The following is a 24,571-nucleotide window of genomic DNA, read 5'->3' as shown; positions in this document are numbered from 1 at the left end:
AATAATAATACAACAAAAATATAGTGAACATCTTCATATGACTTATGTGACATTTTCCTTTCTTGGCTTTGGAGCTGCTCTCCGGAGGCTTCTTGATTGCGCTCTCTTTTAATGCGTAGTGACATTTTTGTGTCTAGACTCAGGCAAGAAACTAATGAGTGCAAAGTGCAGAGCTGTGCTATGCACAAAGAAAACGATTAAACCACCGGACCACAATCAAGTACATTTTAGAAATAAGAGAACATGTTTCTGGAGACATTCACTTCTACTTGTTCGTAGGATTCAAAACTGGAAATCAATATAACATTCATAATAATTGTGTTGGTTTTTTTTCGAATTACATGACAGTACACAGAAGCAGAAACATTTGAAGGCAACAATCATTTACACTTGGTTGTGATTTGATTCGGACTTGTTGAAAAGATAAAAGAAAAAATACCGCAAGTGTGTGATGATATCAATCGCCTATAAACTGACAGGCAATGAAGAAGTCAGTTTATCACCAGAGGGAATGAATCCCTTACACTTGCGGACCTTCTATCTCCCTTACGTGCAGATTTATTTGGTGAATAAAAGGCTTAAAAATATTACATCTACCCTGCACTAGATAGGATAAGATGATAGAATTGTCAAGGGTACCCCCCACACGTTAAATGTTGCTTGGCCTGATTTTGATAAAATAGTGTTTGGCACAGCATAGTAGTAAATCTGCCTCCAACGGGCTCTCGGCCCCGAAGCCAATGGGGACATTTAGGTGTTTTTACCATTTAGTAAAACGTAGAAAGCTTCTGAAGGCTATTATAAATGTTTCATAATATGCTATTCACAACGATGTCGTAGCTCACCCTCGTGTTCAATTAGCAGACTTTGGCTGATAGAATACATAAAATGGAAGAACACAATTAAATTGGGATTTCAGATTTTAAGCCGCTAACTTTAACAACAAACAAGTGACAGATATGACATTAATTCCAAAGGCAATGTTACAGAGCTCCTAAAAGTGATGAAAATAAACATTTTATACAACACGCATGATTAAGAAAGTCAAGGATCGCTATCAAACACAGTCTAATAGGAATTGTAATGCTAAAACAGCAGAACCTCAAAGGCTGAAGACAATAAAGGTCACAAATTGTGGAAATGAACAAAACATTTTCAGGGGGAAAAATACACCACAAAGGTTGCTTAATCTTTGTATTACTGGTAAATAAAGATTTCATTGCTTCCTAAACTTTATAATACATTTGTGTTCAACCTTAATGGCTCCGCTGTATGTGCAAAATTGGTAATATCAAAAAGTAATTTTATGATGGGCACGTGATGGATAAACAACTGAGCTGGTTGCCACTTGTTTTACATTTTTACAAAACTATGGAACAGGAAAACTAATGGGACTTTGTCAAAAGCAAAAGAAAAAAAACACAGCAAACACGTCACATCTTCTACCACGACTCAGTTGAATTGTTTTGTTTCTTGAAATGAAGGTGAAGGGTCACACAGGATGGTGATACAACTAGCAGGATTTGACACCACCACTGTTTCAAACGCACAGTGAGCACAATCACAGGAAGGAGACAGGATTTACATTTACCCTGTCAGGTGGTAAGGCGGACAGGCAGCGAGGAGAGAGTGGTTTGTCCACACCACAAAGGAGTGTTGGCGGCTGCCGGAACGAAACAAAGGAGACAACAGCTACAGCATCCAACATGAGAGACGGAATCTCACCAAAGTAAAGTTGATCTCTACTCATTGATGCAATTAAGCTTTGCCGTATTGGCTCAAATAGTGGTAAGCGGGACATTTACTTACTCAACTGGCGTTTATTAGTGGGTGGGCTCTTCAGTCTTATGAACATTTTTGACTATATGGGAACAGCGAATGGTAATTTATACGTCCCAAGCAACCCTTATATAGTATTAGAAAAAAGTTGGAAGTCAAAGAAACCACTAAAAGGTGTCAAGGGGAATGAAGAAATGAGTAAGGAGGGAATGAACGCAGCAGTCTATCAAATCCCCTTCATGTCAGTGGAAAGCTTAAAAACATCCTTCCACCAGTGACAGTTTAAGAAGCTAAAGTCAACTTGGCTTTTGCACGAGATGACAGTGGCTCTTGAAAGATTTATAAGAATAGCTTTGCGCTCTTAGCTAACTGCAAACCAATAGAAATGTCATGAAATCATTTATTTTAGATTGGAAGCCATTTCTGGAAGAATGTCATTGAAAATGCCTTGGATGAATGCCTCACGTTTGTTCAAGGGCAGAAACGCAAACACGCAAAATACAGTAATCCCTCGTTTATCGCGGATAATTGGTTCCAAAAACCACCCGCGATAAGTGAAATCCGCGAAGTACGGTCACCAACAAGAAGTACTGGGCAGGCTAACGATTTTGCGTTTCCTCGATTTAGAAGTTTTATTTTGACTTTTAAACGTTTTTTTTAATTTTGAAAAATCCGCGATGTAGTGAAGCCGCGATAAACAAAACGCGAAGTAGCAAGGGATCACTGTAGTCTTAAGAGCGATCTAGGAAATGCAACAATGACACTAAGCAAAACCATAGCCCTCCAAATCGTTTGACTAAGACTCAATCACATCTAAAGTCATTTTTCAAACTCAATCACATCTAAAGTCATTTTTCAAAAGAACATTTGTACATTTTATTGACGACTAGAGCGCAACATCTCTAGCCATACATTCACGCATACCTTCCACCACAGAGGAATTCATCTTTGATCAATCCTCGCTCAGAATAGCAATAATTCAAAGGCAGTAGGAGAATGCAGTCAAACAACTACTTCTTAACACCTGTCTCTTTCTATACATTAAAAAATATATTACTGACATAAAGGGTGACTGATGACCTTTAGGTAGACTGCATTTCGTAAGACACACTACATGCACACATGGGGCAGATTTATATCAAGATGTACATCATCATAACAATCATCTTGAATCGAGACAATTCATCCCACTAAGAAACTAAAATGACCTACAAAGAGTTAAGTGGGGAAAAAAGGCTCACATGTGGGTGGTGTAAACAATCTGTCAACATGCAACAAAATGCTAAATCAACCCGACGGATGCTGCGGAAGGGAGACAACCCAGAACAAGATGCGTACAACTAAAAAAAGACACAAGGCGACTGAAATAGTACTTGCTTAGAGATACTTCACATTTTTAGGAATGGATATGAAGACATTGTCACTGTACCACAACCACAGCAAAAATGGCAATTATTTTTTGGGACAATGTGCTACTACAAATTTTAGCGGTGCAGAACAGCAGCCTGGAGATGTCGCAGTCATTTATTTATTTTTTAATTGTTGCACCGATAAAAGAAAGAGCCATATTTACAGGTAAAAAAACAGTTTGTAGATAAGGGAAAATATTTTTATAAAGAAGTTTTTTTTTTCTCCACCATCAAACAAGCGAGCTTTGTAATCAGGCAACTATTTGTTGTGGAAGATGGTTTTATTAGTTCAATTCCATTTCAAGTTCCACATCTGCCCCAAAAAAATGCAACCAGTAATTAATCTGCCTGTATCTGTAGCCATGAAAATGTGCTCTATTTTTTCCAGTAGATTCAAAGTGAAATTGATTTTAAAAAAGAAGAAAAAACTATTCTTCAGCTCTAGAGTGTGATGTCGGCTGTCAAATTGACAACATGATTATTTTTGGAACGCGGATCTTGCTGTTTGATTAAGAGATCAAACAACCCAGGTTGGTATCGAAGAGGCTCTCACAGTGCCTGAACCGTTTGCTTGAACGAGTGCCAAATTCATCACATGAGCGCAAGAGACGGACGGCTGCCTGACAGACACTTGAAACATGTCTTGCGGGAAATCTGTCAAGTGTAAAACCGTTCTGTATCGTACAATAATTTCATTTGCCTGCGTTAGCTAGTTAGCAGAACAAAATAATAACATATATTCAAAACCTTAGCTGTGGATATAACCTTTAGCCCAGCAGCATGCAGTTATAAATACCACAGAAGCCTCAAGGGCTCCGGAATAAAGAACCGAGCAAAAGCGACGTTTGCCTGACCACAGAGAAACCTATAATTGGGGGCCCGATATCAAGCTACCCAAAAACACAGCTTACAATAGACATGTTTGAAAATAGCAGGCGGTGTGGTGAGAGAGAGGGAGGCGGAGCCTCAGGGCTTGATGCGCTTCCCTTGCCAGCGTACGCGCACAACAAGACACGCAAACGCCATCCTCAGCTACTCCTGTGCTCTTGACGAGTCCTCATTGTGCTCTCATGCAGCATGCCGTCCACTAAAAACTCAGTCTGACCAGACAACTACTAAAATCTCTCTAAAGTCTTCAATGTGCACTGCTGAGGAAAAAAACTGCAAAAAGAAAAATAAGGCACGACAGACAGATTTGCTGTTAAATGTATTGTAGAGGGAGATTGATGATGACGATGTGCGGCAGGGCAGGATGTTTGATCTACAGACTGGGTTAAGAAATCTGGGTGGGGATGGAAAAGGACCTGGGTGGAGACCTCGATAGTCACAACTACTTGTGCACGGCCATTTACACAAAGCGTTCCAATGACGGGGGTTATTGCGGTCTTCCTCCATGTGTGTGTCACAAACATCTGAAGAAGACAAGTCAACTGTATTAAAATTAGGGGAGAGGAATTGTGATATTTTTGAAGTATAATTCAAGTGCCAACATTCATCAACAATCAAGTGACAGAAAATGTGTGCATATCTGTCAAGCCTCAAGATGCTCCACTGCTGATTCTAATGAAAAATTATACAGCAATGCTAAATTTCGTGACGATCACCAAAGTAAGCTCCTAAGGAGCTCCAAAGTAAATCTGCGCAATAATTGACGATTGCATAAATCCACTTGAGCGGAAAAAAAAAAGCCAATACAATTACCCAAGAGGCTTGCCCTCAAATTATTTCAACCCACAGCCACATTTGCACTCTTTTCCACCCTAAACCATGATGAACAAGACCATCAGTGGAGAGCTGATGAAAAGAAGGCAAAAAGCGAGGATGGCTAAAGGTTGTGTGAAGACCTTCTGGTCGACCCTCCCCCCCTCTAGAACAGTAGCAGATGACAATAGCTTCTAAACCAGGGCAAGCCAGACATCCTGACAAAGGCAGACTCCTCCCAAGCCAGAGAGTCCCTGTTTCCAAATAAACAGAGCCACAGGGAGACGGCAAAAGTCTTGGACGTGGTGCTTGTGGCGCCCCAGACAAGCGGCAAATTGAGTCTTGCCAAAAGCAGCATGCCAGAGAAACAGCAAACGATGCCGGACAAGGCTAATCTCTTTAAACGGAACAACCCCCAATCAGAACACAAAAGTGGAACCAGAAATGAGAGCGTCAAACGTTCCAAAAGGTATCTTAATGATTATAAAGTGGGGAAACAAACAAAAAGGTCCCTCAAATCCACATCAGCGATGTATGAATGCTATTACTCACATGTAAGCAGGTGAAAGCGGTGAGGACCGGGACGTCTTAAGAACCGGCACTGGGAATTTCCAGCTGACGGGAGAACCGCTTTTCCATTTCAACGGCATGTTGTTGTCACCAGAATGGTGCTGGAGCAATACCAACAGCAAAGAGCATTTCCATGCGAAGCGTCTCAATGCAGTCTTCCATGCCACTCCTGCCCACACTGTTTAAGGGGGAGGGGGAGAGCGGGCCGCGGCGACAGAAATACACGGGTGGAGGCAGTGCCGGCTACAGGCAGGCAGGGTTGTGACATTAGCGGCAGCGCCAAGAAGCCAATAGATTGCATCCAGCGCAACTGCTCGCCTCGCTGCATAAGCGACTGTCTCGTGGTAGGAGGGGGAAGGCGCTTGAGCACAGCCTTACGAGGGTTCGTCAAGTGTAGCTAAGCAACAGTGCCACCTTGTTAGCACAGTTGTGATTACCGCTAGGGTATTTTTGAGGCATTTCGAGCAATTGCTTGGTTGCTTTGGACTCAGCTATTTTTTTGTATATAACAACACAGTGATAATACAGTGTAACTTCTGACTGTGCCGTAAATATGTTGTGGCATGATGACCAATGGTCAGCCGGGCAGCTGAATTATAACCAGAATACTGCTTAACTAAGATATGAATATTTAATGACAACATGTCCTGAGCTTCTTCATTAACGCTCCACATTTGAGAAACTCACATCACACGTGCTTGTCCACTTACTACACACGAGACATCTGCAGAGCTGAAGGCAGCGCATTGGATGTCCACAATTATTCCACTGTCGCCAGGTCAAGAAAAACTTTGCCGCCCCATCTGTCATCCTCTCACTTATTCCAGAAGTCATACACAGACCATCAGCTAAATATAGTCCGCTGTAATACTACAAAGCTCTGAACTTTTCACATGCACGCCATAGATGCCTTTTACAACTTGGGTGACGAGAAGGTTGCACAACAATTGAAGATCAGCAGTCCATACACATTTTGGTCAACATGAACCAATACTCCAGTTTCCCATTAAAATGGAACATAACAATGAAACTCCATATTAGCATCCCGACAGAAAACAAACCAATCAACCACTTCTTGACAATATAATGCCGCTATATAAGAGTTGTGTGGGCTAAAATAGAACATTATCATATTACAATGCCTTTAGTTGAAATTCAATTCACATTATTTGTTCAACACTTGCAGTTGTGCCTCTTAAGCACAATCCTCTAGTACAGCATCTTAACTGCTAATAAGGTATTACCTGATTAACACCTCTGATTCCACATGAAAGCTTTTCTCCAGATGGTATGACAGTCTTACAGCCAGGACACACGGCCAGGTCAGGCCAGGCCAGACCATGTAACCGCTGCACTAAATGTGCGACTCTGTCTTCAATCTGGTGTGATAAATCGATTGCATCCGCCTTGACTGAGGGTGTTTAAATTCTCTCAAAGTTCAACATCTATCACTTGGTGCTAGTTGTGTAATTGGATCGTACATTACCTGTCATGCAGTCCAATGGGCATTGCGTCCCCTTTGTGCACAGGGTGCTCCATACCCTTGCCAGGCCTCACCTTCCTAACCAAGACAAAATAATTTCAACCAACATGATATTAAAAAAAAAAAAAGTCATGAAGACAAGATTTAACAAGAGTGAATTGATGCAAATGTTAATATTGAAAGTAGGACCCATATTCATTGCCTTAATTTACCTGATTGCAACTAATTTAAGGTATTCCTTCGACACTATGAACAGTCGTTTATCCTGGAATTATTTGAAACTAATTTAAGGTATTTATTCAACACTGTGAACAGTCACTTATCCTGGAATTATAAATTCTGACAGGTAGACACATTTCCATGATAAAGCAGATGTGGGTTTTTTTGGGTAGATACTAATAATAAGTCCATGCAAATTGGCAGCCCCTCAGATCATCTTACTCTGAAATGCCATATTTTTCTTAATATAATTCTAAGTCTAAATGTAGGCTAATTGAAGCTATAAATACCTGCCTGGTGTCTTGCCTCAAAAGCGCAAAATCCAAGATCAATCAAAATTACTCATGTAGTCGAAACGCAACAAAGTGACCCCAACATAACCTAATTAAAGTTTTTACCTTTCAGTGGCGCAATACAACGTGGTGTAAACGCAAGGGAAGTGACTGTAACGCGTGAAAAGGAAAAGTGTACATACGAGTTAGCTAACTTGTTTATGAGGAAAGAAAAATAGCAGTACGATGTCAATGACTCGATTACAACAATACATCGTCACATGAGCGGCACTGCCAGGCTCGAATAAAAATGTATTTACGGTCATTTATGGTTAACGTTGCCACCAGTGAACAAGCTAATGCTAACACTATAGCTAAGCTAACTGGTCAACGATAATTGTTAGCGATCGCAATATATATTAAGAACACTCCGCAGTGTTGTTGCCAGTTGTGTTTACTAGTAGTTAAACATATTACTTGGGTAGTTTAGATTAGATAAACAATATGGACGTGAGTTAGTTGGTCGTAGTTAGTTGCTACTTGGTCGGGTTCATTTGCTTCAACCAATTAACAAACTGTTTGCCAACCTGTTGTCTGTTGGATTAAATTTGTTCGATGTTGAATTCGATTATAATATGTTTGTTGAGTACACTCCATAAACTTGAAATGCTAAATTCCATACCTTCAACGACGAGGTAACGCTGACTGATGTCCTTGTTTTCCTTCCAAGCCCTCAAATCCACTTACAGTAAGGGAGACGCCCATTCTATGTTAGCCAATCGGATATTCGTTTACTGGTAAACCACGACCATCCAAACTTTTCATTGCTAGAATAGTATGGCAATCTTTTCTTATTGGCTCAAAACTTCCGTTACTAAATTCAGTGTTTCTCATGAGACGTTCTCATCCTTTTGCAAAAAAAATAAAATAAATCTTATCCTTAACCTACAGTTCATGCAGTAATATAACACTTTGGAGTAATTGAATTTCCACACAAATAAGTGACAAGAAAGTAATATTCAGTGATTTCTCCCTGATACTTAAAGTATTAGGGTTGGATTATTTTGGTTATTTTGAGTCATACTATTTTTCAATTTATATTATTTATTTTCAAGGCAAGTAATTTCTTTTTATCTTTAATTTGAGTCAAAAAGAAGACGATTCCCAAGAATAAATGTGTAAATGTTTCTTGAGACTGGCTTGATTTTTCACAAGTTTGAGGCACATTTAATATACTCATTTTCATTGGAGAGGGTTGTTAGACTGTACTCTTCTCTGTGGTCCAATATTTGATTTATTTTCACCTAACAGAGATTTTAATAGCTCAAGGTGGGATCGCAACACCACCACTCCGATACAGTAGGTGGCGAGCTATTAACCAAGAAAGAAGACCCATGCCCCTCCCTTAGTACTGGCTGACTTCTTTTTTTGTGTGTGTGTTTTTTTTAAGAAATGGGTTTGTTTATAAGGCTGTCTGCCTCCAAGACACCAGCTAGGTAATGACTCAAAGACGCAATTTTTCATCTTGGAAGATATTGTGATTGCAAATAAGTAAATTATATCAGGCTTCTTGTATACAAGTGGCTGTTTGGTTAAATATAATAGTAGACTTGCAGCATTACGCTATGATGTAGCTCTAGTTGCGATCAGTGTAACGTAATGCTCTGACGTTGACAGAAAAGTGTTTTCCGAACAAGTCAAGACCAAGCCCTTTTTGTGTGAGCGTTACTATGCGAAAGAAACAAAACAGACAGAGGCCGCATCTCGGTTAACTCGATCGCATGTTGTTCTTTTAGTTAGCAGCTGTCTGGTGTTTAAACTGGCTAGCTCAATGGAGAGATCATTTCATGTTAGCATGGCGTCAGACACGAGTGACACGGACGAGTTCTACGATGCTGCAGAGGATGTGCATTTCAGCCCATCTCCCCAAGTGTAAGAAAACACCTTTTATGTACTGATAGCTAAAACATCACTTTTGCTCTGCGTTCTGTCGATCTTCAAACGTCAATCTTTTAAGAACGTTGTCTTTTTGCATTACTGTATGCTTTCAGTTTTAATGAAAAATGTTTCCCATTTAAATGGAAATCCCGTGCATCATCTGATATTCTGGAGGCGTGCAATAACTATTAGTTTGATGACTAATTATCTTTAACTACGTTTCTGTCTTGTAGGTCTCCTGCAAAGTTTGTTATTCCATCACCTAAGGTATGTTTCTTAAAGTTGTTTAAAGTTGACCGTTTTCATTGTATCTCAATAATGTGCCTTCATGGTATAAATAGTTTACTAAGCAGGAGTTACCTTCCATTTAGACTTGTGTGACAAACAACTATGATTATATTTGTTTCATTTCACAAAATATTTTCATTATGAACAGCTCTTGCATAGATCGGATGAAGATGAGAGCTGCGGAGCGGCTGCCTCTGGGACTACTCAAGATGATTCCTTACATGTGCGGTTTTCTATTTTATTGTTCAATAACACACTCACACACATTAGACAAGAGCTAAGTGGGGTGGATGTGTCTTATCATATTACTGTGTGCTTTGGAGAGGATTTTAATAACCTAAAAAATTTGATGACACAAAGTCAAAGTTTTGACAGTACTACTTTTTCTACACATATGGTTACTGGTGACTCAGCATCACTTCATGTAGAAATAAATTGGTGCTATGGATTTTTTTTCTCTACCTTGCAGATCATTGATAGCATCATTGAAGAGAGTCAGAAGGAAAATGGTGCCATCGCAGAACTTTTCAAGCAACTCCATGTTGATGTGACTGCGGAAGCCGAGTCAAAGGAAGAGAGTGAAGTATCAGAAGTTCCTGTGGAGGCATCGATTGCAGCTGATGACTCGAATCCTATCGAGAGACAGGAGGAGCAACCGGAATCCTCTGCCACAAACGGAGCGTGTTCTCTGCCTGCCCCCGATTCCTTGGACCTCCCAGGACCTTCAGGTGCAACGCGGGAAGGTGTTCAGCCCCCAGACATCACCAGCACAATTGGACAGAGTCATACCGACGGGATGCTCGTGGTCGCTGAAGGGGAGCAGGAACCCAGGTCCGCTGACATTTTAGAGCAGGTTTCATTCGCAGACAGTTCAGTGGACTCCATGGACACATCAGGGCCTACAAAACCACCACGGCAGTTCACGGTAGAACCCGATATTGTAGCCAGCACCAAGAAGCCTCCGCCATCACGGCCACGCCCTCCTAGTGGAGCTCCTCCACCAAGACCCCCTCCACCTGCGATGCAGCGTCTCCCTTCCAAGAAGTCTCAGGAGTGTCTCAGGCCCAGTGGGCTTGAAGGTAAACATGCATTTAAAGATATTGTACAATAAATTGGCCATCCAAGCAACACTTAAGTATTAGTATTGGTTGTAACAGTAAAGGACCATCTTCAAAGAATTTACACAAATTGACCAATACACTAAATCAAATTCAGAAGAACTTTGTGTCTTAGCCACCTACTGACTGATTACATTACTTAATATGTCTCAGTTTCTCGGTGTTTTGAGTGCTTGATGTTTGTATTTCATTGCAGCCTTTAAGGCAACACAATGGTCCGAGGCTTGTTTACTTATTGCTGACTTGTGCAAAATGTAAGTAAATGAATAACAAGGCAGCGGTGTTCCAGGTTAATCATAGATTGGCAGACTCTTGTCATCACAACAAGAAATGGTTTGGTGAAAAATGTAGTTGGTGAGGGCAAATGTTTGTGCTCAAGGGCCCACATTTGATTTCTTAAAACAGTAGATGCCAGCTTACTTTTAATAATTACCAAATGACATTCCCTCAAATATATATGAATACACACTGTAGTCTCTGCAGTGGGTCAAGTCAGTAGCGAGACTCTGGAACCCTCTGGTCTGGTGTCTCCGAGTAGCACCGTGAGAAGTTTAACCAGAGAGTTGCAGCACTCCTTGGATCTGGCCAGTGCCACCAGTGGGGACAAGGTGGTGACCGCACAGGTCAGTGTTTAAAATATCACACACTGTACATGGTGTGTTTGGTCTTCAGTGCAACACTTGATAATGGATGCCCATTTTGTGGATTTTAGGAGAATGAGGATGAGGAAGCCTCAGGTCAGGGTGAGGGACAAGTTCCGGGCCCTCAGCGTCCACGCTCCAACTCCGGTCGAGAACTCACTGACGAGGTAGGTCCTTGCCTGTATGGTTTCGTCTTGGGGGGCCTTTATTTTTCTTGGCTTTAAGCCACATCAATGTTGTTGTTGCACATTACTTCCACCAACATTCAATGGACCGTACCGAATGTTAAAACAGGAAATCTTGGCCAGTGTGATGATCAAGAACCTAGACACTGGGGAAGAGATCCCGCTAATCCAGGCAGAGGAGAAACTTCCTGCGGGGATTAATCCCCTAACTTTGCACATTATGAGGAGGACCAAAGAGTATATCACGTAAGGGGATAGTCAAATGTATGACTGTGCTTGATTTGGAAAAATATGATCTCCAGTGAAAAACAAGGCAACATGTCGTAAGGGGAAGTTGCTCCTTTTTTTTCCATCCCAGGAATGATGAAGCACAGTCAGATGATGATGAAAAGTCCCAGGCTCCACTAGCAGACACAGATGGGGGGAAACTGAAACAGAGAACGTAAGGAGCTGCATCTTATTTCATCCTCAACTGTAATGCTCGTTCTGTCACGTTCATCTTTATCTTGTGTTCTTCTGAATCCGTCTTTATTTCCAGAACTCAGTTTAAAAAATTCCTGGGCAAGTCAGTGAAAAAGGCCAAGCATCTTGCTGAGGAATACGGAGAGAAGGCGGTGAACAAAGTGAAAAGTGTTCGCGATGAAGGTAATGAAAAAAATTAATAAATTTGGTTACATAAACTCTAAACATTTTTCTTGTGTTAGTTTTCCACACAGATCAAGACGACCCGTCCTCCAGTGATGACGAGGGGATGCCCTACACCAGGCCTGCCAAGTTTAAGGCAGCACACAGCTTTAAGGGTCCGTTTGACTTTGATCAAATCAAGGTTGTCCAGGATTTGAGTGGCGAGCACATGGTAGGACAAATTGCTCTTTCCTCCTCTGATATTTGAAAGGCACAATGTCTGATAGCAGGATTTTTTGTTCCTTGTTCCAAGGGAGCCGTGTGGACAATGAAGTTCTCACACTGTGGCAGGCTGCTGGCTACTGCCGGCCAAGATAACGTAGTTCGCATCTGGGTCCTAAAGACCGCCTTTGACTATTTCAATAACATGAGATTGAAATACAACACGGAAGGTATCCCCCAAAAGTCCCCTGATGTCCGTGACAAGACTTCAATGAGTCGTTGACGTGTTGGTTTATGCTTGCTTCCCAGGTCGAGTGTCACCTTCTCCCTCTCAGGAAAGCTTGTGTTCCTCCAAATCTGACACTGATCCCGGGGTGAGTAAATTCCCAAATATTCTGATGTAGGGGGAAAAAAAAAATCTTATCGTCCTTGTGTTTTAGGCAAGTTGTGCTCCAGAGGACCCAGATACAGAAGACAGGAACGCCCCTTTTCGCCAAGCCCCCTTCTGCAAGTACAAAGGGCATACAGCAGATCTTTTGGATTTGTCTTGGTCAAAGGTGACCATCTCCACAGCTTTCAATTCATCTTCCATTCAAATGCCGTCTTGCCTCATACGATGCATTTGCTACGTTACCGTAGAACTTCTTCCTGCTTTCGTCATCCATGGACAAAACAGTCCGACTGTGGCACATATCCAGGAGAGAGTGTCTCTGCTGCTTTCAGCACATTGATTTTGTCACAGCAATCACATTCCATCCCAGGGTAACTTGATAACATCTCTCAAAAAGTCTCCCAATTCACACAAATACCAGATTATTAATCGCTACAGTTTTGTTTCTTCCCAGGACGACAGATACTTTTTAAGTGGCTCTCTGGATGGGAAGCTACGATTGTGGAACATTCCGGACAAGAAGGTGGCGCTGTGGAATGAGGTGGACGGACAAACGCGCCTCATCACTGCTGCAAACTTCTGTCAAAATGGGAAATACGCTGTCATCGGCACCTATGACGGAAGATGCATCTTCTATGACACAGAGGTACCTTTGCTTTCTTTTCAGTTTGTTTCTTTAATCTAGAGTTGTATTTCAGTTTATCAGTGAAAAGGAAAAGGCCCAAGCACAGAACTCTGGGGGACACCGTGTGAAACGCTGCGGTTATTGACGTGGATGAATTGCTCCTGGTTAATGAGTTAAGACTGAACCAGGGCACAGAGTGATGAGGAAGCAGGTTTATTGTTTGGAAATGAGAATGGAATGTGTTGCTTGTGTCAAAGGCTGCTGTGAGGCCACTCAAGATGAGGATTTTAAGGGGTTGAGCATCCACATGAAGGAGGTCATTGTGTTCATTCCTGGAACCATGTCAGGCAATGAGATTTTAAGAAAGATGTCTGGTTGCCAAGTAAACTTGAAGTATTTTTTTGCATTCGACAGCGTCTGAAATATCATACCCAAATACATGTACGGTCCACCAGAGGAAGGAACAAAGTTGGGCGAAAAATCACCGGTATTGAACCATTACCTGGAGAGAATAAGGTAACAAAATAATCTAAATGTGACTCATCACTACTTTGGGGAAATTGTAACTTTTTAGCAGATTGGCTCCATCAAGACATTGTATGTCTTCTCTCATAGATTTTGGTGACCTCAAATGATTCCCGCATCCGCCTTTACGACTTGAGGGACTTGTCTCTATCCATGAAGTACAAGGGTTACGTCAACAGCAGCAGTCAGATTAAGGCCAGTTTCAGGTGAGGAGCAACATTAATAACCACAAAGTAATAAGCCTCTCCACAATGTTCATTAAAATCACATTTGATGCCTTGTTAAATAAAATAGATCACTCACCAGAGATGCTAATTATTAAATTTATGCATCGAGCGACTCTAGCCTATGCTCAAGTAGCTGTTTACCCTCCGCCTTTAAGCCAAATGGATTTCTAACACAAGCGTGTTCCCGCAGCCATGACTACTCTTTCATCGTCAGTGGCTCAGAGGACAAATACGTGTACATCTGGAGCACTTACCACGACCTCAGCAAATTCACATCAGTGCGAAGAGATCGCAATGACTTCTGGGAAGGGATTAAAGGTAACTGCCGCTGTGCAATGTAATGCAGGCACCTGCCCAACATGTGTATGTTTTTTTTTTCCCCGCAGCACACAACGCTGTCGTCACATCAGCCATTTTTGCACCGCACCCAGGCCTCATAGTGCCACAAGAGATCGGTGCAGAGAAAACAGATGCCGATTGCAAGAGTGTTGACTCTAATGAATCGGAAACGATTCCCTCAGGTATCGGCTGTGCTTCAATGGGAACAAAATCTCAAGTGTTGTTCCTTGTACTGAGGAAAATTTTGTTGCAGGTGCCCTCAAGACGGATCACACAGAGGTTCTACTCTCTGCTGACTTCACTGGAGCCATCAAGGTTTTCATTAATGTGAAGAAATATTGAGCTCCATGAGACTTATTTGTAACTCACACAGATATATAATTATTTTATCTTCGAGCTTGACGGCTGCATCACAGCGTTAATTTTCATCTTAAATACCAAGCAACTGTGATTAGTTTGACGTTTCTAAAAGCTCTAATTGCCAACGTTACCATTCTGTGGTTTCAGCAGACGCGTTCATTAATATGGAATTTGTGGTTAGCTTCTTGTGCTGTCGCATTTCTCAGCGGTTATTTCCTAACTGTTGCAAGACACTGTCTCTACATTTCAACGAGTCTTGAAATAATATTTTTCTGTAAATGTGCCTAATTTTTTGTTTTCTTTATTTTTTTAAAAATGTTTCAGATTCTCGACATTTCCTTTGCTGATCATAGCAACATTTTAGATACAGCAAATCTGTACGTTCATGATTGAGTGGGGTCACGTATCATACTTTGTACTGTACATGTACTTTTCCGAAACACTGATGGCTCTATGTTTGATACATTTCAATAGATTAGGACTATAGATGTACAATGTACCATTGCACACTTATTGCTTTTGTAAGCAACTTAACACTCTATTGGTGTCCTCAATAAAAATGTTTGTTAATATTTCAAGCAGAGTTAATACCTATACTTTTGCCCTGCGCCTCTGTGAGAGGAAGCATCACACGCAAATTCATATAATCACTAAAAGTGATTTTAATGTTTGAGCATCGCACATTTGAAATTATTTTATAAACAAACGTAAAACAAAAATATAATTAGTGTCCAAATATGATACAAAAGAGAGCAGAATCTTGCAGGAACGAGGGAGGTGTTGTTTGGGACCAAGACGACGGAGCGCTGTGAGTGGTGGACACCTGCTTACCGTTGCAGGCCTGGCAGCCAGAGTCAATGTTTACTCTTTTTTGTCTTCTTGTGGGAACGATGTGGGGACTGTGACCGGGACCGAGATCGCCGCCCCCTCCACTCTGGAGATGGAGATCGGGACCGTTTGGACTGTCTGGGACACCTGGAAGGAGGTGGTGGGGAGACAGGGTCACTTTTGAGAATAGTCATCGTAATTGGTGTATTCTTTGTCACGTGTCACTTACTTTAAAGGAGAAATGCTATTTGATTTTCGGCTGCGCCTGTCAGAATCTCGACTCCGTTGCCTGTCTCCATTTTCACTTTTTTTGCTCTTCTTTTTGTCCTTTTTCTCCTCTGTCGGCCTCTCTTTTGATTTGGATGTTGAGCTTTCAGGTTTCTCGTCATCCTTTTCAAATTCCTACAGGAGATAGCGGGCGGGAAAAAAAGTTCAATTTAAAACCTGACACAATCACATTTTTATGAGCTAGCGGGTTCTTTGGGACCAGTAATACGTTCATTGTGAAACCGTGTTCCACCCACTGAGCGACATTGTTTTTGTGCGCCACTAATTGTACTCAGATGTCAGTGTTGCCAATACAAAATTTGCCATTAAAGAATTATTTATCTTACTGAGCAATTGCTTTTCTTCCTCAAAGACCGCCTTTGTGTTCCAAATACCTTTTGCAGCAGTTTGTTCCTGTAATGTTCCACGTGCTGTTGGATGCTCATGCCGGACTTCCTCTGCCTCTTGCCACTTTCTAGCTCATCTTGGAATTTCATAACCTTTAACTGGGTTACAAGGATAATGTTAAAATTAATGTTTTAATTTTGAAAAGACATATAGGTATCAATTTGACAGACTACTGACAATTTCAGAAAGTTCACTTACTTCCAGCTCTCTCAGCTTTTTTCTTTGGCTCTCAGACATTTGAAAACCTCTGAGTGAGCTCGGGAAATGTGCGCTGTCATGTTTGGGAGAACTGCTCGAGTCATCGCTGCTGTCACTCTCAGAGTTGCCTCCATCCAGTGGCTTGACACTGTTTCACAGCAAAACAAAGAACTATGTTGACACTGAATGCTTGTGAAATGTGTGGACGAAGGCAAAACAACCACAGAGGCCCTTACCTTACATTCACTTCATTGTCCTTGCTTGACGCAATGCTCCACTTGGACTTGGGCAAGGCTGAAGGAAAACGGAGAACGTTACATACAGTCTACTCTGCAGGGGACATTTGTGAGCCGTGTTACCTTGTGACAAAGTCTCGTCATCGGCCGGCTTCTCCCACTTGGACAATGGCCCTCTGGGAAGGGCCACCTTGCGGTCATCCACTGAGGACAAAGTTGAACTATGTCAGAACGCTGCCACTCTTGGACACACGCGCCATGCATACATAACAGCCGCGCTCTACTCACGTGGCATTCCGTCAATGTCGTCCATGGCACTTCCCAAGGGAACGCCGTCTATGTCATCGACAGGAACGCCGTCCAGGGAGTCCCAGCCGATAGGGCAGCCGTCCAGGTCATCCACTGGCCCTTTGCTTAAAGGCAGCCCGTCTATGAGAGCCCCGTCTATCGGCATGCCGTCAAGTTTGAAGGAAGCTTCCTAAAAGAGGAACATCAGTCATTTGAATACCGCATAGAAGACTGATCAAAGAAAGAGGACCTTTTTCACTCACATCTGCCACTTCTGTCAACTCTTGGCCAACTTTGGCAAAGCCCAAGAAGATATTTTGGAGGTGGATAAGATAAGGCTGGGGGTATATGGCCCAGTCTTCCCAAGCTCGAAAACAACTCGTGACCTTTTGCTGCGGGCAACACAGACGGCAGACAAAATGTTTGTAACTTTTTTTTCCCCCAAAAAAACATCCTCATCCGTCAAAGACACAGTTACCTTAAACTGTTCAGCTTGCAGCCTGGCTTGTATGTTTTTGTACGCTTCATGAAGCACTCCAAATATCTGCGACAGCTTTGATTCAAAACTAAAAAAAAACAATCATCAAAATCAAAGTTATACATAACAGGAAAACATCAAGACCACTGTGCATGAAAGGATAAATAAAAGGTGTCTCTTACTGTTTCCGGTAATATGATGCCCCTGCTACTTTGGCACTGGAGTTGTACAAAATATCTGACACTAGATATAAGCTGGCAATCTAGAAGAGTAAAAAAAAAAGTAGTGAGGTTAAGTTGTTGATGGGAAATCTTGCTAAAAATACCATGTACAGACTTCCCCCATAACTTTGTCGTATGCATGCATGAGTGACAGTTTCTCTAAACGGGGGGTTCATCGTACCAGCTATGTGTGTTCAAAATAAAATGATTTATGGGGGGGGAACTTGCCTTCTTCTGGAGGGAAGTCTGAGGCGAAGAAAACGATTCCGTGACATGTCCCACGACTTCTTCCGCTGCGTCAGCTCGTTCAAGACAGAAGAACATGGCGCCGGCGATGTCTCCTTTGCTGGGAGTGAGCTCCTGAAGCAACACCTCCAGCCTCTGTCTGTGCCTGCATGTTTTGTCTTGTTAACACTTAAGGATGGGTAATTAACCCATTTTAGCATTTTGCCCGTTTATTGTACTCACTCGGCTCGGAGCTGTCCCTTCTTCACCTCCTCCTCAGGAGACGCGACCTCCTCCCCTTCATCCTTTTCCTCATCTCTGTCCAAGTAGCTGTTGAGGATGGGAGGCCTCCAAAGGGAGCCGCCTCGGAACATACGGAAATCTGTGGTCCTCCATTTGGTCAGGGACTCTCCCTAAGGATGTGAAGGTTGTCAGAAAAATGTATTATCATCATCATCATCATCGGTTTAAAGTCCGTTTTCCAGGCGCCGCTGGGTTGGACTGAGTTCTTGATATGGCTTTCTTCCACCAGGAACGGTCCATGGCCATCTCGTGGTTGATGCCAGGTGACTTCATGTCAGCTGACGCGGTCGTCTGCCAGGTCCTGCCAGGTCTTTTTAGGTCGGCCACTGGGTCTTGTTCCCTCTACATTATACGACATAACTTTCTTCACCCAGTCGTTCTCGTCCTTCCTCACTCTACATGTCCGTACCATCGCAGTCTGCCTCTCCTCACCACATCCACTATGGCCTCCACTCCCATCTTCTTTCTCAGCTCTGCACTGGGTTTTTTCTCCCCCATTGACACACCACACATCCATCTGATCCTCATTTCTGCTCCGTTTAGTTTGTCTTCGTGTTCTGTTTTCAGGGCCCATGCCTCACTTCCGTATGTCATACTACTTCTGACGCAGGCTGAGTACACTTGGCCTCTCATCTTCAGGGATGGGGCCTTAGATGTTAAGAAGGGCATGAGTTCCTTGAATTTCTTCCAGCCGCTTCTCACCCTTGTTGTCACTGCTAGGACCACCCCCCCATCAGCGTTAAGCATGTCTCCAAGGTAGCAGAAGCTGTCCACCACCTCATACATCTCCCCATCTACTATGAGCCCCTCTTGCTCAGCTGGGTCTGCTTGGGCGACTTCTCCCCGCTTGCATTTGAAGGTCTCACTTGCAGCTAGTAGGCTGCCTTTTACTCCGCTGCATCTCCGGTGTACCCATCTCTGACAACCCTTGCACCGGATAGAGTTAGCTTGCACTCCCTTTCCGCAAACTCCACATGGGCATGCTCCTGACTGTGGTACCACTCCCAGGCCAGCACCACCGACCATGACCTTTGATTTTGCCGCATTCACCTTCATTCCTTTCACTTCCAGGCAGGTCTTCCAGGCTGCTAGCTTCCTAGCTAGGTCTTCTCGACTGTGAGCCATCAATACCAGGTCATCCGCGTAGAGCAGCTCCCATGGTAGTCCACCCCTCACTTCCCTCGATACCACATCCATCACGATAGCAAACAATAATGGGCTGAGCACTGATCCCTGGTGCACCCCTACCCTTACTTCAAACCCATTACTGGCGCCAACTCCTGTTCTAACAGCTGTCCCAAACATCCAAACCCCACACAAAATTGCAAGGAGGGATTCAAACCCCAGACACCAAAACAATTTTTTTTGTGAAATAACAGTTCTCTAGAAAAAGACTATTTTGGGAAAATGTACATAAATTACCTGCAGGATGGAGAATAGTTTCCAGCGATAGTAAACGTGATTTTGACTTTTGTTGTCAAAAAGGAACCTGAGCCAAAAGAAAATCAAAGTTAGGGAACTCATGGGCTTAATAGTTAGGACACACACACACAGCATTTTTTTTGTACCTGTAGTCTGAGTTGTTTTTTTCTTTGTTCATTATCATGGCTTCAAACAAAGGACCTTCACGCACCACAAACTCTATCATTCGATGGATGAGGAACAATAAATTTCTATGGGGAAGGGAAACAGAAAGTGATTTATTGACGGCAAACCTTCAATTTTCTCTCTGGGTTCTGGCGGGGAGGAAAGATCTCTTAATACCTCTTTACACTGAGCTAGTGAGCCGTGCAAACTGCAGGCTGGCTCTTTGCTCTTGTCAAAGCATTTACCGTTTGAAACTGTGAAGCGTAAATGTTTGCCTGTCGAAAAGGACACCCTGTTTTCACTAAAGTGCACAGTCACTGCCCTCCACGGCACCCAGGACAGACATTGTTTGCGGCTCAGTCAAAGAGGTAAAAAGGATTCCTCAGAAACAAAGACATTCGTTCGGATTTGGCTGGTTGACTTTTTATGACTACCAATTGCAGATCTTATACCTTGTCCATATGATGATTAGATAAAAAAGGCCACAAATTGGATGTGAAATAGCAAGAATAAGGCTCACTGTAGAAAACAGAATGTTTTTTATATGCACATTTCACTACTTCAAGTGATATTATATGGATACAAATAGGGAGATGAACATCTCATGAGTTGGACTAGAACAGACTTCATTCTTTATTATCAATAGTCTTTTATGGCTTCGATTCCAAGCAAATAATTCCTATTATTTGATTGCACAGGTTTGCTATGTTCTGCTACCATTTTACTGGTAATGTCACCAACTTCAATTACTCCTAGTATGAAAGCGCCCAGTAAGGACATACGATTTTAGAAAGTCAAGAGGTGAGAAAATACAAATACTTTAGTTTCTCATATAGTGGCCGAGGAAGCACCTAGCAATTAATCAGAGCATGGCTTTTTTGAACTATCAAGAAAAACTGCACTAAATAAGAGGCCTACTGATCTTTGTTTGCTTAGTTAAGATTATTATTTTTATTTTTTTTGTGGGGGTAAAAGTTTTATCTTAATAAATATGTTAGAGCACCTGCCTCTGTCCTATCACTTGTGTTCTAACAGCTGGTCAGTCGTAGGAGGAAGAGTGTGTGTACCTTTCGGTCGGGATAACCACTTTGACTACGGCTTCGGACAGAGTCTGTTTGTGAAGTCAAACCAAATAGTGAAAATATGACAAAGGTGAGTATTTGTACAGATGAAATACGGCAGGAATCAGAGAAACCATAGCATACATACTATAAGCAAGAGGAATGAGAGCTAAGTGTAAGAGGTCAGACCCTCCGTGACTGCATGTTAAATGTCCACACTAAATGACATTTATCTCAAAGTTGAGGGCTTATTTTTCAGACTACTTAATACACGTCCCCTCCGTTTTATCCTTCGAGAAACTAACAGGGACTCAGCCTATCACAGATGTCCATTACATTAGGTACACCTGCACATACGGTAGTGTTTCCTTTCCCTCATTGAGCACGAACAGGATACTCTGATTAGGAACCTACTGCTACCTAGTGGAATATAATTTAATTACAGCACTATTAAGCGGCTGCTAAAGACAGATGAACAACAAAGATGTATTATTGGTGTATATAATATATTGATATTTTTTTAAAACTGACACCCCACTGAAAGACGTGCAGGTGTACCCAATGAAGCGTCCGACTGTCTCACTGCTCAGACATCATGCACGTGCATAAAGCAAAATGAAGCAAGACATTACCTTGTCAAGATCTACTTTGGACAAGGCCAGGGGTTTGGTGAAGTCATTTCGAAAGCGATCCCTTGGCTGAGCGTTGAAAGGAAGCCCAGACTGAGGTGGTGGCGCTGCCCTCACCCCAACTGGAGTGTAGAGCGGCTGAGGTGGAATCCGAGCTGGTCTGCCCCATCCCAGCTTCATTTCGAAGCCCATAATCACTTTACCTAAACCCCCCCCCCAAAAAAAATAGTATGAGACCAAGCCATGAGAATAAAAATGGAAAAGAGCATGTCTTTAGGAGTACCATCTAGCGCTGCCAAAGCTCGCTCTGCGTCTTTCCGTGTCATGAAAGCCACGAAGGCTCTGTTGGAAGTCCTGCAGCGCTCCTCATCCGTGCGGGGCCACATTATCTTCACGCTGGCCAGAGGACCGTACTTACCAAACTCTTTGCAAAGTATCTCCTCATTCATCTAAGGAACAACAGAGTGCATTGTGTTAGCTGCTATGCTAACATGAGCCGACAGTCTTCTACTGTGAGGCCTACCTTTGGACTGATACAGCTGATGTATAGATTGGTGGTGGTCGGTATCGTTGGGTCATCATAAAACACTGTGGAACACACTGAGGTTTAGCAGGGCAGAGCATACTAAATACAGGACTAACACCATATTTTGACTTGTGTAATCATGTCGGTAAGTTTCTTACCTGGCCGTCCTAACAACGGTGATTCCAGGAGTCCGGAGCCGCCTCCACTAGCTGGTTCATTTTGCTTTCTTTTGTGTCTCTCCTCACGTTCTTCCTGAATTCTACAATTTTCACAACAAAGATACAATGATATTGTAAAAATAAAATGGCAAAGTTTAGAAACTTTTGGGTAGACTCACAGCTTAAGTTCCTCTTTGAAGAGCTCTAAGTTACTCTTCTTCTTTTCCTCTGCCTTTCTTTTAAAAGCCTGTGAATCGGAGACATTGTGCATGCCGCTCAAGTGTTTATTTTTGAAGAAATGCAACAGTTTATTTTGGATACGGGTCCACACTTACAGATTTTTTGCTCTCTGATGATTCAGGTCCGCCATCGTCTGATAGGGGAACAAACTTTGAGGCAGGTCGATAAAGCCGACTTTTGTTGGCCTCTGCTGCTTCCTCATCTGCAAGAAAAAAAGTAGCTGTTAAAAATCACAATTTATAAATAAATGAAATAGTGTAGCGAGTCTTAACCCCTGACCTTTTGTTGGATTCACAATGCCTCCACGGACAAAGGTTTTCACTCCACTTTTTTGGTTGGGCTCGAATGATGCTAAAAATTCTTCAAAAACAACAGCTGCCTTTTCCTGCTCCTACATCACCACAATCAGTTAGCAAGGCATTTTTAAAAATATTTCCATTTCAGTTGCAGTTTATAATGGCCTTACCTTTTTCTTTCGCACTTCTTTCTCCTTCCTTGTTAGAGTTTTGACTGGGGTGACAGTGTTTACCTTTTTGTCAGCCATTCTTGAACTGCAAAAAGAAGGACTTATTTAATACAAATTATTCAGCCTTAAAACACACACACACACACACACACACACACACACACACACACACACACACACACGCGCGCGCGCACGCACACACACACACACACACACACACACACATTAACCTAGCAATTGATCTCTTATGCAGATCAGCACTATTCAAAGGTGTGGCATTATTTAACATGATACGATGTACTCCTACAGCCTCCACTTCTAAAATTAACTGTTGCACAGATTTGGTATTCAAATTAGCAAAATTCTATTACATTTGCCCTGCATCTTTTCTCCGTCTCCCTCCATGCATTTGAGCGTGAATCATCCCGTGTAATTGGGCTTGCATTATATGCCGAATCCTTTAATGTACCCTTGCATGCGTCTTTTCAGCTATCTTTCATCACTGTCTGTATCCTTTTCTGAATACTTTCTTTGCAGCCTGGCCTGTACTCTTAATGCCCACTTACCTGTATCCTTTTAAGAATGCTTGCTTGTATCCAGCCCATGCACGTTGCATTTAAATTAACTTTCCATCAAGCCTTTCTTTAAATATTATCCGTATCACTCTGTGCAACCTAGCTCAAACCCAGGCCTTTGTCGTTTCATGCACCCTTTGCCTGTAAACGTCGTCACCCCCCTTTATGTACAGCCATTTTTATTCAATTGTCACTAAACAAGAGCCCGGTGGATCCAACACTAAATTTGCAAACAATGCGGTTATTTTAATGTAAGACAGAAGTGTAGTAAATTACAGTGGGTGTGCGAGGTAAAACAAAACACATCACAACTGAAGTGGTTCTTCAGAGAGCTGCATCATTTGTGCAATGACAGAGTTAGACGTTGTTGGTTAAAAACAAAAGATGAAAGATTATCCGATGTAAACAGGCAATAAACTCTACTTTGAGAACTAACACAATGATTTAAAGGGCCTGTGTATGTCTCCTTACCTTCTGTCGACGCTTCACTTTGCTAGCATCGCTATGCTAACACAAACATTTAGCTTGGCTGACGCTAGTTCATGGAGATGCAAACAACCCGATGAAGAAATTGACGTTTCTACCACAACTCAATTCCCTTAACAACCCCCCTTAGAGACGACAAAGATGATAAATAGTGCAAAGTAACCAAGTCACCAGCGCCTAAGCCAACGCATCAGATCGCTACTCGTTAGCAACGCCAAACGAGCATCGACACACGTTATCAAAAGCACAACGACGTGCACACACGGAAGCTGTTCACATTCATTAAAAAAAAGTGTAACTTACAAAGTGTTTTGTGTTACTGCTTCACCATCCTGGCAGCGACGATCGCGGACAATACCGACATGCTACAACATAGCGGAAAATACAGACGAGTGGAGTTCAGTCGGAAACATTGAGAGCTAATACATATTCATGAGCTGGACATTTCACTCTTTGTTAGTCTCACTCTGGGCTC

At 42.3% G+C, this 24,571-nt stretch overlaps 3 protein-coding genes across 10 annotated transcripts in view; 1 reads left to right on the top strand and 2 right to left on the bottom strand.

Annotated features, from left to right (window-relative positions):
• The window catches only part of klhl13 (kelch-like family member 13), a 24,653-nt gene extending 8,766 nt beyond the window's left edge, over positions 1–15,887 (bottom strand). Inside the window, exons 1-3 of one of the 6 annotated variants that reach the window (XM_068653066.1) lie at positions 8,116–8,266; positions 6,946–7,020; positions 1,592–1,663 (exon numbers count right to left, since the gene is read on the bottom strand). In XM_068653066.1, the coding sequence (XP_068509167.1) occupies positions 1,592–1,663; positions 6,946–6,998 (125 nt within the window). In that variant the 5' untranslated portion in view covers positions 6,999–7,020; positions 8,116–8,266. Of the gene's footprint in view, positions 1–1,591; positions 1,664–5,441; positions 6,630–6,703; positions 6,839–6,945; positions 7,021–8,115; positions 8,267–15,747 lie in introns of those variants that run through there. The other 5 variants (XM_068653067.1, XM_068653068.1, XM_049743788.2 and 2 more) reach the window with 5 other exon arrangements.
• Positions 8,802–15,494, top strand: wdr44 (WD repeat domain 44). Of its 3 annotated transcripts, none has more exons than XM_049743775.1 (21): positions 8,802–8,929; positions 9,230–9,365; positions 9,605–9,638; positions 9,808–9,882; positions 10,129–10,738; positions 11,252–11,400; positions 11,490–11,585; positions 11,713–11,849; positions 11,962–12,045; positions 12,142–12,248; positions 12,308–12,459; positions 12,541–12,679; positions 12,759–12,823; positions 12,890–13,006; positions 13,089–13,211; positions 13,295–13,486; positions 13,880–13,981; positions 14,081–14,196; positions 14,408–14,535; positions 14,604–14,738; positions 14,810–15,494. In XM_049743775.1, the coding sequence occupies exons 2-21, from the start codon at positions 9,265–9,267 to the stop codon at positions 14,896–14,898; spliced, it is 2,751 nt and encodes a 916-aa protein (XP_049599732.1). In that variant the 5' UTR covers positions 8,802–8,929; positions 9,230–9,264; the 3' UTR covers positions 14,899–15,494. The 3 variants fall into 3 exon arrangements, with proteins under 3 accessions (XP_049599732.1, XP_049599733.1, XP_049599734.1); XM_049743776.1 differs by lacking the exon at positions 8,802–8,929 and adding an exon at positions 8,936–9,151; XM_049743777.1 differs by lacking the exons at positions 8,802–8,929; positions 9,808–9,882 and having other exon boundaries at positions 8,936–9,365.
• zgc:163098 (uncharacterized protein LOC100037380 homolog) lies at positions 15,555–24,571 on the bottom strand. The gene is made up of 24 exons (XM_049743779.2): positions 24,400–24,571; positions 23,036–23,120; positions 22,849–22,960; positions 22,665–22,771; positions 22,509–22,576; positions 22,330–22,430; positions 22,169–22,233; positions 21,929–22,094; positions 21,649–21,848; positions 21,023–21,066; positions 19,937–20,041; positions 19,791–19,857; positions 18,309–18,478; positions 18,069–18,231; positions 17,802–17,881; positions 17,620–17,707; positions 17,405–17,533; positions 17,142–17,331; positions 16,977–17,057; positions 16,854–16,911; positions 16,618–16,765; positions 16,407–16,517; positions 15,974–16,146; positions 15,555–15,891 (listed from the first exon to the last, which is right to left on the bottom strand). Exons 2-24 carry the CDS (start codon positions 23,111–23,113, stop codon positions 15,771–15,773), a joined length of 2,625 nt encoding a protein of 874 aa, XP_049599736.1. The 5' UTR covers positions 23,114–23,120; positions 24,400–24,571; the 3' UTR covers positions 15,555–15,770.

The sequence above is a fragment of the Syngnathus scovelli genome, chromosome 15, assembly GCF_024217435.2.
Source record: "Syngnathus scovelli strain Florida chromosome 15, RoL_Ssco_1.2, whole genome shotgun sequence".
Classification (NCBI taxonomy): Eukaryota; Metazoa; Chordata; class Actinopteri; order Syngnathiformes; family Syngnathidae; genus Syngnathus; species Syngnathus scovelli.
Note: the sequence above shows the minus strand (reverse complement) of the source record. Positions and strands in the feature narration are given on the sequence as shown.